At 61.8% G+C, this 16335-nt stretch overlaps 1 protein-coding gene across 4 annotated transcripts; it reads left to right on the top strand.

Annotated features, from left to right (window-relative positions):
* The first annotated feature begins 816 nt into the window (after positions 1-816).
* On the top strand, positions 817-12896 carry SHROOM4 (shroom family member 4). Of its 4 annotated transcripts, XR_010723655.1 has the most exons (11): positions 817-971; positions 4322-4473; positions 5591-5722; positions 6245-8186; positions 8384-8445; positions 8878-9444; positions 9700-10122; positions 10205-10391; positions 10928-11200; positions 11282-12116; positions 12727-12896. XR_010723655.1 is itself a non-coding variant. In XM_066202577.1 (10 exons), the coding sequence occupies exons 1-10, from the start codon at positions 846-848 to the stop codon at positions 11549-11551; spliced, it is 4134 nt and encodes a 1377-aa protein (XP_066058674.1). In that variant the 5' UTR covers positions 817-845; the 3' UTR covers positions 11552-12896. The 4 variants fall into 4 exon arrangements, 3 of the variants coding, with proteins under 3 accessions (XP_066058674.1, XP_066058676.1, XP_066058675.1); XM_066202577.1 differs by having other exon boundaries at positions 11282-12896; XM_066202579.1 differs by lacking the exons at positions 817-971; positions 4322-4473 and having other exon boundaries at positions 5648-5722; positions 6336-8186; positions 11282-12896.
* Positions 12897-16335: the final 3439 nt, after the last annotated feature.

The raw sequence follows: 16335 nt of genomic DNA, 5'->3' as shown, positions 1-16335 counted from the left end.
CCTCGCACCCGTGTGAGTGCTTGTCAAACTGCCGCTGTGCCAGGCTAAGCTGTGCCAAGCAGGCCCTATTGGTGTGGGTTCCTGGTGGCACCATATTGTGATGAACCAAACTGGGTCATTTTGAGCTGAGCTGTGCATGGTCAAGGTAAGTCAACCCAGGCCAGGCTCTGCTGAGCTGAACTCTGCCAGCCCTGCTGGTCCAAGGCAACCAAGCTGAACTGCACTAAACAAAACTGGGCCAGGCCAAGTAGAGCTAAGCCAGATGAGGCCTCTGGTTGTTCTGCTATGTAACAAACTTAACTTTGCCTTGTGTCATGTTGAGCTGAGCTGAGCCAAGCCAGAATGCGCCAACCCGGCTGAAGTGCACTGAGGCATGCCAGGCTGAGCCATGCTGAGCCAGTTAACCCATGCTGCCCCCGTGCCATCCCACCTGAGCTGAGCCGTGCTATGTTGTGCTGCACTCAGGTCTGCCCATCTTCCATATCATGCCATGCTGGGCTGAGCTGGACTGAATTGAAATGTGCCGGCTGGGCTGTACCAAGCTGAGCCAAGCAGCTCACTTCAGGTCCCTGGGCTAAAGGATGGCATGCCAAGGTACTGAGTAGAAAGGTGCTGTACCATTGTGTGCAAAGCCATGCCATGAGCTGTGCTGAGCCGTGCCGTGCCGTGCCGTGCCGAACCGGCCGCCGCCGTCCCCCTGCGCCTCATTGGCGGCGGCAGAGCAGTCCCGGTGCGGGCCGGCCCCGCCCCGCACTCGCCCCGCGCCGCTCAGCCCGGGCGGGCGGGGGTGTCATTTCCTCCACAGCTCGGGGCCGGGCCGGGATGGGGCTGTAGTTGTAGCCGCCATGGAGCGGGCCGAGGGCCGGCCCGGCGCCCCTCAGTACGTGCATGTGCAGCTGCAGGGGGGCGCGCCCTGGGGCTTCACGCTGCGCGGCGGGCTAGAGCACGGCGAGCCCCTCATCGTCTCCAAGGTAGGCACCGCCGGCACAGTCCCGCGTGGGCTCCGCGGCATCCCCCGCGAGGGGCCTCCCGCCCGCCCCGGGGAGATGGGAAGACGCGCGGGGCGCGGCGGCGTCGGGGCTGCGGGGAGCCCCGGCCGCGAGGTCTCGTGTCCTGGCGCGGCGGGAAGGGGTTGGCCACTTGCACCCACGTTCCCCGCGACCCTCCACTTAGAGCCGCGGGGAAGAGTGAGAGCGAGAGGGGCGGAGGGACAGCCTGGGCCCGGCGGCAGGAAGAAATTCCTCTGGCACATCCGTTGGGCTGGCGTCGGGGGCGGCCCCCACGTCTTCCTCACGTCTTTCCCGGTCCCGTCCCACGGGCCGTAGCCGGGGGAGGTCAAGACCCCTGTGTGCCTATCGGTCGGTGCCGCGCCCATGAGCGCCCCGGCACCGGCTTCTGCGGGGACGTTTAGGGCCACGGTGGGGGAACCGGAGTCCGTCCCGTCATGCCTCGGCACCCCTGGAACGCAGGGGCAGGACCGTGCCCAGGACGGGGTTGGCGTCGGGGTGCGATGCCGAGCGCAGCCCGGTCGCAGCCGGTAGCGAATGCTGAGGGTGACCCCTGCGGCCCCGACGTCTAGCCACACAGAGGGTCACCGATTCCCGCGGCCCCCGCCAGCGCATCGCCCCACGTGGAGACTCGCAGCCGGGAGCGGCCAGGGGAACTCCAGTAGCCGCCCCTCCGCGGAGCCCGGACTGGGCCCTGTCGCCGGGCGATTTGGCCGCCTGCCCGTCCGGTGTCACCGTCCTGCTGAGCCGGGGTGCGGCGGGTCGGGTTGGCGGCCCCGGGGCTGCTCCCTGCCTCGAGCCGGGCTGACTGCGCCCCCGGGCCGTTCCACGCCCTCGGCGGGACGCGGGCAGCGCGGTCTGGCTGGGGGAGCTGGAAAAGTGGCTCCGGCCCTAGCCCTGCGCCCTGAGGTGGCACCGTCGGCGGGTGGGGAGCCGGGCGCCAAGGGAGTAACTGCCCGCGCCCCGACTCGCTGCCGGTCTTCGAGGTGGCGGGTCCCCGTGGCTCCGCCGGTTGCCGGAGGAGGGGAGGGGACGGGAGGGCCCGGGAATGTATATTCCTCACCACTTTTGATAAAGAGGTTGGCTTGCAGGTCGCGGGGTGTCGGCCCCCGCCCTCCCACGGACACGCCGCCACCGCGTGTGCTCGGCAGACAAAAGGGGTTTGTTCCAGCGCTCTGTGCATTCAGGGGAGGGCCCCCCGGGGCCACGGCTCCGCCGCTGCGGCCGGCCGAGGTGTGTGCGGAGAGGGGGCGACCCCCGCCTGTGGTGCGGGAGGCGCGGGCCGGAAAGGGGAAAGGCGTCCCCGCCCTCGATGACAGAGTTTGGCCTCTGAGACCACTCCGGGCGGTATCCCTTCCTGTGGCAGAGTCCCACGGCGGTGCTCACACGCGCTCTTAAGCCTTCCATGGAGCTGCGAACGCCCTCCAGCACAGGCTTCCCTGAGAGCATCGGGGGCAAGGAGGGAGGTTGGTGTGGGGCAGGGTGGGCACAGCTCTGGCAGTGTTCTGGTTGTGACTGCTAAAACAAGTTTCTCCTGAGACAGGCAGACATTCCTGTGAGCCATCTGGTGCCCACTATTAGGGCCCAGAGTGAACTCCAGGGATGGTGTTGGGCAAGTGTCCTGGGCTGGCCTAGCCAGGCAGGGCAGCAGGCAGTGGGGTTTGGCTGCCAGTGCTGAGTTCACTGGTAGCAAAGGCAGAACAAGGGGCTGTTTGTGCCAAATTTAGCTCCTGGTGAGTGGTGCCAGGGCTGAGCCTGTCCATCCTGGTGCATGTGATGGCCCAGACATGAGTGCAGACCTGGTGGTGTCCTGCAGCAGTGGGGACACCTTTCGCCTCTGACTCATCCCCATGGCTGTGGCAGGCAAGAGTGGGAGGGCACGTGGCTGGACAGAGGACTGAGGTGAAGGTGCAGCCTGCCTTGCATGCTCTGCTGGTGCTCTGTGGTGGGCAGTAGCACAGCAGGGGGTAAACCCAGGTGCTCCACCTACTGCATGATAGGACTGGGAGCCCTCTCAGGTGGTTGGGGTCCCCTGCCAGGAAGGCAGCCCCATGGCTGACATATGGGTAGGAGGGCAGCCTGCCTGCACAGGCAGGCACATTGGACTGTGCCCAGCCTGGGCATGGCATTGCAATGCTAAGATCCCTGAAAAAATGAGAGAGCTGTTGGCTCTGGGCACAGCTGTGCCTGGCAAGACCATGGGGCAGTGATGCAGTGGGCAGGAGGCTTGGATGCCCTGCCTTCCTCCCTCTTAAGGTGACATTTTGTCCAGGGGTAGTGGAATGCCCCCTGAGCCCTGCCCAGCATTAGAACTGGAAACTGGTGCCCAGGGGCACATGCACAGTGACTGGCCTGCTAGGAAGCCATGTGTGCTCCCTGGCACTGGGGCCTGGCTGCCCTGCAGGCACTGTGAGCAGAGCTTATTCCTTAGCCAGGCCGGGAAGCAACTGAGCAGGGCGAAGAGCCCATGGGCAGGATTGGTGCAGGAGCCCCAGCATGGGGCCAGGTTAGCTCTGCCCTGTGGGTGGCTATAGGGTCTTGCCACATTCATGCTGGGCATGGGGTACCCCAGGTCCTGCCCCATTCACCTGCATGTCCTGTGCTACTGCCACCACGCAGCAGCAGCTCTAGTTGCTTGCCAGCCCTGTGGTGTGGACTTGGCGATCTCTGGCCATTGCAGTGGCAGGATGGGCAGACATCAGTGCTGGCAATGGGCACCCGGCCTGGCCCAGCTGGGCACTGCTTGTCCCAGGGCTGCCAGGACTGCACCTACCAGTTAGGGCAGAGGGCATGGGCCAGGGTCTCACATGCTAGAAGCACTGTGGCCCTATTTCCTCTAAGCACAGCAATACAGGATGCCAGGTTCATTTTGGCCATGGGTGTTAGGGAGGGCAGGCATGTGCCAGGGCTCAGCATGTCCCCTACTGTTGTCTCCTCTGGGCACATAGGGTGGGATGGCATCCTTTGGGCATCAAAATCACCACGGGTGCCCTGACAGACTTGATGTGGGGTTGGAAGCAGCGGCAGGGGGCTGGCATCCACACCAGACAAAGGGCCCTTGTGCTGCCTGTGCCTGCAGGGGAATCTGCTGGGATGGGACATTTTTCTTTCTCCCCCCTCCCCGATGCCCTTGCTCAGAAATTCATGTGACCAGAGAAGGGGGGAGAGCCTGGCCCCGCAGATCCCTCTGTGGTGCCTGGAGCTCAGGCACCTTCTCCGAAGCCTCTTTCTTCCCTGACACACGGTGGCTGTGGAACATCCCCTGGGATATTCTGGGGGCCGTGCCCTCCTTGACGCCCCTGTCTGTCGCCCAGGTCGAGGATGGCGGCAAGGCTGCACTGTCCCGCCGGCTGCAGCCAGGTGATGAGCTGGTGAACATCAGCGGGACGCCGCTGTACGGATCCCGCCAGGAGGCCCTGATCCTCATCAAGGGCTCCTACCGCACTCTGAAGATGGTCGTTCGCAGGTTGGCAGTGCTGTGGAGGGTTCACAGGGAGGGCCAGTGGGGCTTTATCTGCCTGGGGGACTGGCAGGAATCTGAAGGTGACCTTGTCTCCAGTCTGGAGGTGCCCCTCACTGGGGCAGGGTGGGGAGCAGCCCTTTTGCTGCTGTCAGCCCACCCGCTAAGTGGAGGCTCCCCAGCCAGCAGAGCCAGGGCAGTGCATCGGGCTCGCCACCCCCTCACTGGGCGGTAATCTCAAGCATGGCCGCTCCTCTCCCTTCCTGCCTGCCTGCCTCCTGCCTGCCTGCTTGCCTGGGAAAGGAAGGAGAGGCAGGGCTGGGCCTTGCAGTCCCTTCCCCCGCCTGTCCCTCCAACTGCATCCATTCCCTGTCTGCATCCTGACTGACTCCAGCTCCAGCAGCACTCAGGGGCAGGGACGGCGCAAGGGCACTGTCCAAGGGGCAGGGGTCCCACGGGACTCTGCTGGGGCTCAGCATCATCCATGGTGAGTTTGGGGGTTCTGGGAAGTCCCTGTGCTGACCTCACAGCTTGCCACTCTCGTCCAGTCAGTAGATGCTGTAGCAGCACTGGGCAATTGGGAGGTGCAGGAGGTGGCTTCTGACCACGTCTCTGCAGTGGCATTATGCTGGGGGGACTGGAGACTCCTATGGATGCCGTGTGGGGTGGGACGGGGACCAGCACAGGACCCTTCCTGGAGACACAGTGTGGCTGGTGCTTGCTGCAGATGCTGAGGGACAAAGGAACAAGGGGGAAGTTCAGGCTTGTGGTGGAGACAGACATGGCCCCAGTGTCCCTTGGTGGAGCCAGTCCAGTCCCAGCAAGGGCACTTGCCCTGCTCAGGGCATTGCCTATGGGCTGTGCAGGGGCCATGTCCTTGGCCCCCTGTTGATGCGGCAAAAGGGATGCTGCAGTCTGGGGAGCCCTGGCCAGCTGGGTGAGCTGTGGGATCCCCTTGCCCAGTTCTGGGTGCTTGCAGGGTTGGACCCTCCTCGCCGCCATCCCCTTTGGGCGGGCACTGGCCTGGGGGGGACAGGAAGCCCCGTAGGAAGTGACTTCAGCCCTGGTTCCTTGGCCTGGCTTCCTCCCCATTCTTGTCCTTTCCCGCTGTTGCTCTTGGCAGGAGGAGCGTGCCGGTCCTCCGGCCCCATTCCTGGCATGTGGCCAAACTTGCCGAAAGCCGTCCAGACGTCCCCACCATGCACTGCTCGGCTGATGGCTTCAGCCTCTCCTGGCCCTCGGGGTGTGATGTCAGGTGAGACCCTGGGTGTGGTTATGAGACTGTGCAGGGGCAGGGGGAGGGGCAGACGGGACACCCTCTTGGGCAGTGGGGGTGGCAGAGGTGCTGCATACACTGCTTTCGGGCATCCCTCTTCATCCTGCATTACCCTTTCCCCTGGCTGTTTACTCCCAGCTCCCGGCAGGAAGGGGCGGTGGCTCTGCTGGAGACAGCCAGGAGCTGCTTAGTCTCACTGCCCCCACTGCCAGAGCTGGGAGGTCTCAAGTGGCTGGACTCACACACATCCTGTGTTCCCTGTGCTTGCTCCCCTTGCCAGTGCCAGGCAACCTTGGTGGTGGCCCCAACCCAGGGGTGAAGGGCAGGTTGGGGCAGTGCTGTCCTGTGCTCCATTGTCCCAGGGAGAGTGTATGTGTGGGGGTGGGCTCCTTGGGATCTCTGTGGAGCTGGATGGGGGGCAGCAGGTGCCTGTAACACTGGCGTGGGGCCAGGCAGCAGCAAGCTGTCCCTGCAGTGGAACCCACTGTCCTGGCACTGCAGCACTGACCGGAGCAGCTCCATCGGGAGCATGGAGAGCCTGGACCATCCCAGCCAGGCCTGCTATGAAGGAGACCCCTCACCCGTTGACCAGGGCATGTACCACAGCAAGCGGGACTCGGCCTACAGCTCCTTCTCTGCCAGCTCCATTGCCTCTGACTGTGCCCTCTCTCTCCGTCCTGAAGAGGCCGTGTCCATCGACTCCAGCCTCCAAGGCCCCTGCAAAGCCCCTGAAAGGCGCTACCTGACCACAGGGGCTGAGCCATCTGCCAGCTGGCACCCTGAGGCCTGGCGGGCACCTGTGCCCCCCCAGCCCCCTGTCAGGAGGGACAGCCTGCGAGCAGCCCCAGCTGGCAGAGGTGACAGGCGCCAGGTGTCAGTGTCAGTGGACATGCTGCATGCCAAGGGCCGATGGATCTCTGACACTTTCCTCTGCCAGCGGGATGAGGAGGCGGAAGTAGTGGGGAGGAGGACACTGGCACCATACCCCACGAAGGACTGTCTCTCTGCTGACCAGTATTACATGCTGAGCTCCCACTCAGACCGATGCCCACCTGAGCCATTCCTGCGGGAGAGCATGGAGTCTGACAACCAACCGTACCTGGATGACAGCATGCACCAAGTGCCTGATGCCATGACAGCAGGTGACAACCCATTGCTGTCCCCTCTCAAGGGCCACGTGTCACACCGTCACAGTGCTCCCGAGCAGCTGCTGGCCTCCCAGCTTCGCTCCGTCCAGCTGGACACCAACAGCGGGCGAGCCTCGCCAGCACCCAGTGGGCAACGCTTGACCTTGTCCCCACTGCATCCTGAGGGCAGCCGGGGGGGAACCACAGGGGCTGCCCAGGACCCCCCACACTGCCCAGAGCCTTGCCGCCGCCCACCACCGTGCCGCTGCTGCCCTGAGCTGCAGCAAGCCTGCAGGCAGGATGGCAAGGGGGCCAGCCCAGCACTCAGCACTGAGGGGCCAGTGGAGGAGGAGAGCCGGGGAGGAGCACGGCGGGCTGGGGGACCTCCCCACCGCTCTGCTCAGATGCGCCGTCGCAGTGACCGCTTCGCCACCAGCCTGCGCAACGAGATCCAGCGGCGCAAGGCCCAGCTGCAGAAGAGCCGGGGTCCTGATGCAGCTCCACCCGGTGAGGAGCCAGTGGAGGAGACTGAGGAGCCCCCGGAGGGCAGTGTATTGGCAGAGCGGACCCCTGCCTTGCCTGAGTGTCTCAGCCCTGCACCGAGTGAGGACAGCAGGAATGCTGGCCGCTCTGCAGATCGGGGTATCCCCAGCCCTGACCCAGTGCTGGCCCCCAAAGGGCCCCCATCCCAGGAGCGGGTGGTGCCAACAGCCAGGGGCCGCTGGTGCTGGTCCCCGGAAAAGAAGCTGCAGCTGCAACACTCGCCCAGCCCCAGTGAACTGGAGGGCTACACCCAGGGCCCGGTGGCCTGCAGCTCCCCACCACAGGGCAGCGATGAAGTAGTCCTGCTGCCCTTTGCCGACCGCCGCCGGTTCTTTGAGGAGAGCAGCCGACCAGCACCACCCTGGCACAGCAAGCTGCCAGCAGGTGATCCTGGCGCCTTCCAGCCCCCTGGCCCTGAGCACCGGGATGTCCGCCGACTCTCTGTGGACCAGCCCTACAGCCCCCCCTCACCCAGCCGCCCTGGCTCTGCTGGCCCCTATGCTGAGTGCTGCCGGGAGCAGCCCCTCTGTTACAAACCACTGGGGAGACCAGGGGAGCTGGATTACCTGCGGGGCTTCTCCTACCCCTATGGGGTTCCCCTGCGCCCTGAGCCCTGCCGCTACAGTGGAGGGGACCTGTGCCCACTGCCCCGTGAACACACCTGCCGCTGTTACCCTGTGCCCTGGGTCCGCTGCCCTGACTGCTGCTGCCCAGCCCCGCATCCTGGGCGGGAGGAGAGTGATGCCTGGCACACCCGAAGAGTTTTCATCCCGGTGAGTAACACCCTGTGGGACTGTGCTGTGGAGCAGCACTGATACTCCCTTGCACCCCTGGACCATGACCCTGAGTTGGGATGTGGGTACTGTGCCCCCATGGGCCCTGCAGACTTCCTGCATGCCTTCTGTGCCTGAATGGGGACGGGACAGAGGTGCTGGGGTATGGATTTCACACTGCCTTCCCCCCTACACAGGAATTTTCTCAGGATGAGTGGGAACCACCTGCAATAACCAGGAAAGTCAGCCAGTCCATCAGGTGAGCCCATGCCAGGTGACATGGTGCTGGGATATGTGTGCCACTAAATGGGGACCTCCACCAGGGGGATGTGCGCACTGCCATGATTTTGATTGGGGATGTACAAAGTGTCTCCCGTACTGCCTTGGCCATCCTTGGCATGGTGCCCTTGGAGGTGGGAGGGGGCACACAGGGCAAGGGGGTGTGAGGAGGTGTCCACAGCAAAGGTGGTCCCTTCTTACCCTTCCCCAGAGGTCTGGGGCCATCTCTGGGGGGCTGTGCCCAGTGGATGAGCCTGGGCTTCTCCCACCAGTGTGACTGGATGACTGCCTGGGGTAAATGAGGCAGGGCATGAAATGGGCCTGAACTGCCAGATGGGTGGCTGTGTGCGGGAGGACGGGTACCTCCTTCTCTTCCTAGTGAGCTCTCCAGCTACCCATTGGTTTTCCCAAGGCTTGGCCCATTCCACACCTGCCTTGAGAGCGCTGAGCCAGAGTGGCCACCCTGCTACCGGGCCACATCCACGCATGACCTCTTGTGGGATAGTGACCGCCTGGCCCACACCCCTGAGAACCCCCCGGATCCGCTGCACCGCCCACTACGGGGCAGAGCCTTCTCTGAGAGCCACCTCAACCTGGAACCTGCCAGCCCCTGGGGCCGTGACCAGAAGGACCTTTTCCGTGCCAAGCCGGACCCTCCCAGCATCCCCAAAAAGAAGGGACCCCCACCTCCCCGCCCACCTCCACCCAACTGGGAGAAGTACAGGCAACGCCGGGCATCCCAACACCCACCAGATGGTGGTGGGCATGGCTCTGCCTTCTCTGCTGTTTCAATGCCAATCCCCAGCATTGCTGAGGCAGTGAGGGAACGGTCACAGTGCCTCGCTGGGGAGCAGAGAGGCCAGTCCTGGGGGCACACTGCTTGCCCCTCTGCTCCACCATGTGCCTGGCGCCGACCCGAGCCCCCCAGATCACTCCGCAGGACTCCTGGACCTGATGCTGCCAATACTGAGATTTGCAGGCAAGTAGTGCCATCACATGGGGGTGGGACTGAGAAAGCTGGCACAGCCAGGACACGAGGAGGCTTTTGTGGGCCCTTGTACCCTGTATCAGAGCGTCCTAATCCACTCCTTGGAGCACCTTCTGGGGTTTTTTTGTGGGGGTTTTGCATTGTGGGGTCTCCCTGACCTCTTTCCCTGGCATGGCCATAACCCTGAGTGTCCCTGCCCCCACGGGTGGGCAGAGTAGCTGACATGCCCTGGGTGTGTGTTGGCAGGGTGTCCGGAGCAGGGGAGAAGCTGACAAAAATGAAGCAGTCCTGGGAGATGGAGGAGCAGCCTCCAAGGCTCATCCAGAACCAGGAGCATGGCTGTGCCAGTCCCTGTGGGGTGGGTGAGTGCTCCCTGTCCCTGCATTGTGGCTCTGGCCCTGCCCTGCTGGAGGCACTCAAGCCCAGTTCTGGGGCTGTGGAGGGGGTGAGCTGCCAGGGCAGCTGGCCCCAGCCCCGCTGGATGGACTCCGAGGAACGGCTGTCGGATGTGGCTGTCAGAGACCATTCCCTGCCCAGTGTCCAGCCCCCCTTGGCTTCCCCTGGCACTGCCACTGAGGTGATGGGTGAGCTGCTGGTGGCAGGGGAGCGACAGGCCTGGCGGAAGTGTCTCCAGCAGGACTGGCACCTGGAGGCCTTGGCACAAGACAGGTAGGGCTGGCATGGCACTGGGCCCCATGCCAAGGGCAGGCTGACACCCCCAGTGCTTATTGCTGTATTTCTGTCTCCCCAGGCAAGGCTTTGAGCCCATCTCGCCGACTCCCAGGTGTGCTGCCAGCTCCAGTTCCTTCTCAGTGCACTATGGTGTTGCAGTGGGCAAAGCTGAGCCACTCAACAAGGTAAAGGCGCTGCCAGAGGTAGTGGAGGGGAGTTCGGAGGATGAGGAGGAAGAGGTGGACCATGAGCTGGTGGAAAAGAAGGTACAGGCACTGCTGGGGCAATTCCCTCATGGTTCCCCACTGCCCTGGCCCGGTGCTCATGGAGACTGGGGCCATTTCTGGATGCTCACAGGGACTGAGGCATCATTGGTTGCTCTTGGGAGCTGGGGACACCACCAGGCACTCGGGCACAGGGGTCATTGCTGGATGCTTGCGGGGACCAGGAACTTTGCTGTATACTCACACGGGGCTGGGACATTGCCAGATGTCTGAAAGGACCAGGGGCATTGTCAGGTGCTTGCAGGACCTGGGAGTCTCACCAGATGCTCGTGGGGACCAGCAGCATCTCCAGATGCAATGCCCACAGGGACTGGGAGCATCCGTTAGGTGCACATGGAGTCTGAGACATGGACAGATTCTTGTGGGGGCTGGGAATTGCCAGGAGCTCATGGGGGCCAGGGGTACTGCAAGGTTCTTGTGTACTGTGGGCCCTAGCACAGCACCCCTACTCCTCTGTGCCAGTCCCCTGATCCCATGGGGAGTGGCCCCAGTTACTCCTGACCCCTTTGCTCTGGCAGCTGCAGCTGATCGAGAGCCTGAGCCGCAAGCTGGTGGTGCTGCAGGAGGCACAACGGGGGCTGCAGGAGGACATTAGTGCCAATGGGGCACTGGGTGAGGATGTGGCTACCCGCCTGCAAGCCCTCTGCACCCCAGGAGAGTTCGACAAGTACCGCCTCTTCGTGGGTGACCTGGACAAAGTGGTCAACCTCTTGCTCTCCCTCTCGGGGCGCCTGGCCCGGGTGGAAACTGCCCTGGGCAGCCTGGGGCCGCACGCCCCTGCTGAGGACAAGGTGGGCATGGCAGAGGGGACCCTCACCCATGAGATTCTGGGCTGTGGGATACCCTGCCAATGCCAGCTGTTTTGCCCACAGCTGGCCCTGCGGGAGAAGCAGCGGCTGCTGGTGGCACAGCTGGAGGACGCCAAAGAACTGAAGGAGCACGTGGGGCGGCGGGAGGAGGCAGTGGGTGCCATGGTGGCACGGTACCTGCCCGCCGAGCACCTCCAGGACTACCAGCACTTCGTAAAGATGAAGTCAGCCCTCATTGCTGAGCAGCGGGAGCTGGAAGAGAAGATCAAGCTGGGCCAGGAGCAGCTCAGATGCCTGCGCGAGAGCCTTGGCCAGGCCTCCAAGGACTGCTAGCCCCCTACCCAGCCTCCTTCCGGGATCCTGGCTGTGATCCCAGCTTGCTGCCAAAGCAGATCCAGCCCCTTGTGGGCTCTCCCTGTGTCTGTCCATTTGTCCAGCCCTGCCTTTTATTTATTTTTCTGATTTACTAAGGAGGGGAGGGGTTGCCAGTCCAGGTGCTGACAGACTGTTGTGCCACAGAGCTGTTATGGGCTTTGGCCGCTCAGCAGCATGTGGCCCAGCACGACCAGATGGATGAATGCTACCACCACTCTCATGGGTCTTTCTGTGCCCATGGGGTCCCTCCAGCTTGTCCTGGACACCAGTGCCTGTCCTTTATCTGGTGCTGTACCACATGCCTAAACATCCCCCAGCTACTATTCATGCAGCACCTGAAAGGGTTAAACCATGCACACCCTCTGTCATGTCTGTTTTTCCAGCTCTGTCCATCTGTCCGGTGGGAGCTGAAGGAATTTCAGCACCAGCATCCTCTTCCTTCCCCATTGTGTCAGAAACAATGGTCCCAGCCAGCAGGTTCTTAACCCACTCCCTGCTGGCTGAGGAGCCACAGGGGGTTGAGGTGAGTACCAGTAGGTGCTGTGTACCTGTGTTGTGGGATGGTACCCTGCCAGGGCATGGGATTCTGGGACCAGTACACTGAGGCCTGCAGCTACTCTCTGTCACCAATGCTGTGGGCATGGAGACTACCGGGCTTCATCCAGCCCTCACCTGTAGCTTCTAGCTCAACACCAAGAGTGACTGATAGAGGAAAAATCACATTAAGGACAAAATGGGATACCTGTCCCTTTTTCCATATGGCAACAGCACAAATAGCACTTAGATATCACCCCTGCTATTGTCCACCTGTCTCCATGGCATGAGCAGGTGCCTTCATACTGATTTTGCACAGGGGTTTAATGCAACCAGGAGGAGATTGAGGCAGGGGGTTGAGGAGGCAGATGGGCTGCAGCACTTTGGGGTCGCCCCATAGCTGGATGGCCCAGCCTAGGGTTCAGGCAACATCCATGCCTGCCTGTGTGCTCCAGCAGCAGCCTCACTGTGTTGCTACCCCTGCTTTGGGCTACCTTAGCCTTTTAAACACTACACTCCCCACCTGCCTGGCTGTACTGTGGGATACTGCCTGGCAGAAGTGGGGTCCTCAACATTCCCTCCATCTCAACCACCCCCAGGATCATTGCCAGGACCAAAGACTGCACTCCCTGGGGGCCATGCTGCTCTCATGGTGGGGTTCAGCTGCCCTGCACAGGGCCCTGTGCTGGAGAAGCTGCCAGTGCCTGCATATTGCTGCATGCCATTGTATCTCTAACAGTAAAGCAGCAGCAGGAGCTGCACGTCTGTCCCAGCTGTGTCTTGCCTGGTTTGTCCCTTTGCCCCAACAAGTGGCACTGTAGCGGGGAGGGGGCAATTGCTCCTGCTGGGATGAATCAAGGCTTGGCAAGCTCTTAGGAGCTGAATACCCTCGTGGCACAGGGGGAACCTGAAGTGCAGCTGTGGGCAGGTGTCTTCTGCTCCCAGTGCTCTAGGTTGCGTTGGGGCACGGGTGAGTGCCCGGACCCTTCCCCCGGGATGAATGTAAGGGTCACAGCACTTGGGTAGTGGATACAATGTTTTCCCCGGCAATCTGCCAGGGCGTAGTTGCTGGAGCTTTGGGGCAGCCCTGGGGAGGGGGGCCGTGCCCGGGAGGATGTCGCCGTGCTGCTGCTGCTGAGCCTGTTCCAGGGCGCCCCGATTGGCCGCGGTCCGGCAGGGTGGTGCCCAGTGCCTTTCCCTGGGGACTCCTCGCGGGGAGCGCCGGGCACACTGCGCCCCCGACGGCGACCGCTGGGCGGCGCCAGTCCTCGGACGGAGCACGCGCGTGCAGGTGGGTGTGGGAGCTCAGGTGTGCGCGGACACGCGCGGGGGGGTGGGCAGGGGCTCGCGGCGGCGCGCGCATGCACAGGTGTTGGGACGGGCCGCCGGGGATTCTCCGGTGTGAGTCCGTGCATTTGGGCACAAGTGCACGGGGGCGAGTGTGAGTTTAGGCGAGTGCACAATGGGATACACACTTGCACGCGCATGGGAACGTGTCGGCGAGTGGCCGGAAGCATGCGAACATATGGCTGTGCAGGGGATAAGGGCATGTGCACGTCAGTGCACACAAGTGGACGCGTGTACACACAGGTGGATGTGTGCACATGCATTTGAGCACGCACAGCTGAACTCTTACATCGATGAACACATGCACACGCCTGTGAGCATACATGTTCACATAGTTGAACACATGCCATACGTGTGAGAGCAAGCATGCAGGGCACAGCCCCATGCTGCTGCTCACAAGCACTAGTGGTGAGTGACTGCAGTGCTGGTGAACTTGCAGTCCTTGCACGGGGGAACTTGTCCTGTGTCTGATGTGCACATGTGAATGCATGCACATGTGTGTGCACATGCAAGTGAGCCAATGCACACATGGGTGAATGCATACACATGTGTGTGAATTCATAGGGCTACTTGTGCAAGCCCTTGCATATGGATAACTTCAGGCACAAGGAAACAGTGCCCCATGACCCATTCAAAACCTCATTGTCCCTCCATGCAGCTCCAGCTGCTGCCAGGTAGGACTGTCACCCAAGGCATGGCAGCTTGGCCAGGTTGCTTAGCACAGGGGCCCTCACTACTGGATGTGGCCATGGCATGGGGTGTCCTGGGGATCCCTTTGTGAGTCCCCAGAGGAGATGCAGGCTAGCAGGCCCATTGTAGTATTCAGGGTCCTCAGTCTCCCAGAACTGCAAACAGAACCTACAAAGGTGGGGTAGCCCGTCTGTCTATCAGTGTGTCTGTCTCCCCAGCACAATGATCTCTCAATTTTCCAGATCCCAGATCTGTCCCATGATATCCCATACATCTGAGCTGGAGAAGGATGAGGACATGGCAGGTAGTGATGCTTTAATGAGAGACCCCTGCCACATGTGGGAGATGGGGAATCTTGGAGCATAAAAGTCCAAACCCCACAGTAGGCCCCCATCACTCCCAGTCCATTACAGCCCAGAAGGAAAGCCATGCATTAGCAAGGGACAAGAGAGCCCTCCTTGTCCGTGCACTGGGGCAGCATGGCCAGCAGGAAGGAAAGGATTTGGGACTCTGCCAGCATGGAGAGCCCAGACCAGCAGTGGGTGAGAGATGAGCACAGGGCCCCATGGGACTCTGTGCGATGGAAAGTGAGGTCAGACCCTCTCTCCCCAGAAGTGGGCTGTTTGAGCTGTTTGGCAGCACACCCCCCCTGGGTGCATGTGTGTGTGCTCCAACACACACTCTGGAGCATGTTTTATGCAATCACACCTCTGTGGCTCTATCTGCATGCATGCACACCACAGAATCACAGAAGGGTTTGGGTTGGGAGACATTGAAAGACATTCTGTCCAACCCCCCCGCCATGGGCAGGAACATCTTCCAGGGATGCCAGGTTGCTCCTAGCCCTATCCAGCCTGGCACTGAACACATCCAGAGATGGGCCAGCCACAGCTTCTCTGTGCAACCTCTGCAAGTGCCTCACCACCCCCACAAGAAAGGATTTCCTCTTTCTATCTAACCCAAACACACCATAGGTCACTTTAAAACTGTTGCCCCTTGTCCTGCCTCAACATGCCCTGTGAAAAACTCTCCTTTTGGAACCCCCTTGATATATTGAAATTCTACTTTAAGGTCTCCCTGGACCCTTGTCTTCTTCAGGCTGAACAACCCCCCATCTCACAACCTGTCTCCACAGCAGATGGTTTTCAGCCCTCAGAGCATCTCTGTGGTCTCCTCAACCTGCTCTTACAGTGCCACATCCTCCTTGTGCTGGAGACCCCAGAGCTGGAGCCAGCACTCCTGGGCATCTCAGCAGAGCAGAGCAGAGCAGATGGGGAGAAGCTCTCCCCCTCATCCTGCTGCCCACCCTGCTGGGGATGCACTCAGGACATGGATGACTCTCCAGGCTGCCAGCACGTTTGTGTGCATATGGAAGTGTGTGTACAAGTAAGTGTGTGGAGGCATCTGTGTGTGTGCTTGGCCATGCCTCCATGTGTCACTATATACCCATATAGTTGCATGGCAATGGTGCACATGCTCACTTGTGCCCGGGGTGTGCATGTGGGTATGTGCACAAAAATGTATTTGGCCACGGTGTGAATGCTCACACGTGCCAGCCATGTGCCCACTCTTGTCCATGCGGGGAATGCACAAATATGTGCACAGTGGCAGTGCATGTGCTCACCCATGCCCACACGCATCTATGTGCATGCATGTGGTGCATGTGCTTTCCCATGCCTGGGGTGTGCAGACTTGTGCATGTGGTCTGTGGCCACAGATATGGGCATGGAAACACTGCATGTGCCTGCTTCTGTATATGCCTATGTGGATGGTGTACACACATGTGTGGCTGTGATGCCTATACATGTGCTGGCCCTGCCCACGTGGGTGGTGTGCACACAGGTGCACTGCAGTGGTCCATGTGCTCTCCCATGCCCATGCATGTGCCCATGTGAGGGGAGCATCCCTTTGTGCACGGTGGGAGTGCACAGGCACACCCATGCCAGAGCCGTGCCTGCCCGTGCATGTGTGTGTGCACACGTATGTGCATGGCGGCGGTGTGTGTGTGCGTGCCCACGCCTGGGCTGTGCGTGTCTGGGTGCGTGCGGGAGCGTGCATATGTATGTGCTGAGTGGTGATGCGTGAGCACACGCACGCCGGGTGTGCCCGCCGTGTCCGCGGGGGCGGGCGGTGCACACGTGTATGCACGTGCTCTCCCGTGCCCGCGCGGG

This window comes from Chamaea fasciata, unplaced genomic scaffold (genome assembly GCF_029207755.1).
Source record: "Chamaea fasciata isolate MVZ Bird 193981 ecotype frontalis unplaced genomic scaffold, bChaFas1.0.hap1 SCAF_22, whole genome shotgun sequence".
Classification (NCBI taxonomy): domain Eukaryota; kingdom Metazoa; phylum Chordata; class Aves; order Passeriformes; family Sylviidae; genus Chamaea; species Chamaea fasciata.
The sequence above is the reverse complement of the archived record's forward strand: the minus strand, read 5'-3'. Positions and strand labels throughout refer to the sequence as shown.

Bases quoted from the DNA above. Each gene is read 5' to 3' on its own strand.
- SHROOM4 (XM_066202577.1), top strand. From the start codon at position 846: ATGGAGCGGGCCGAGGGCCGGCCCGGCGCCCCTCAGTACGTGCATGTG. The intron at 5,723-6,244 runs GTGAGACCCTGG...CTGGCACTGCAG, and splicing joins CCCTCGGGGTGTGATGTCAG to CACTGACCGGAGCAGCTCCA. The intron at 9,445-9,699 runs GCAAGTAGTGCC...GTGTGTTGGCAG, and splicing joins GCCAATACTGAGATTTGCAG to GGTGTCCGGAGCAGGGGAGA.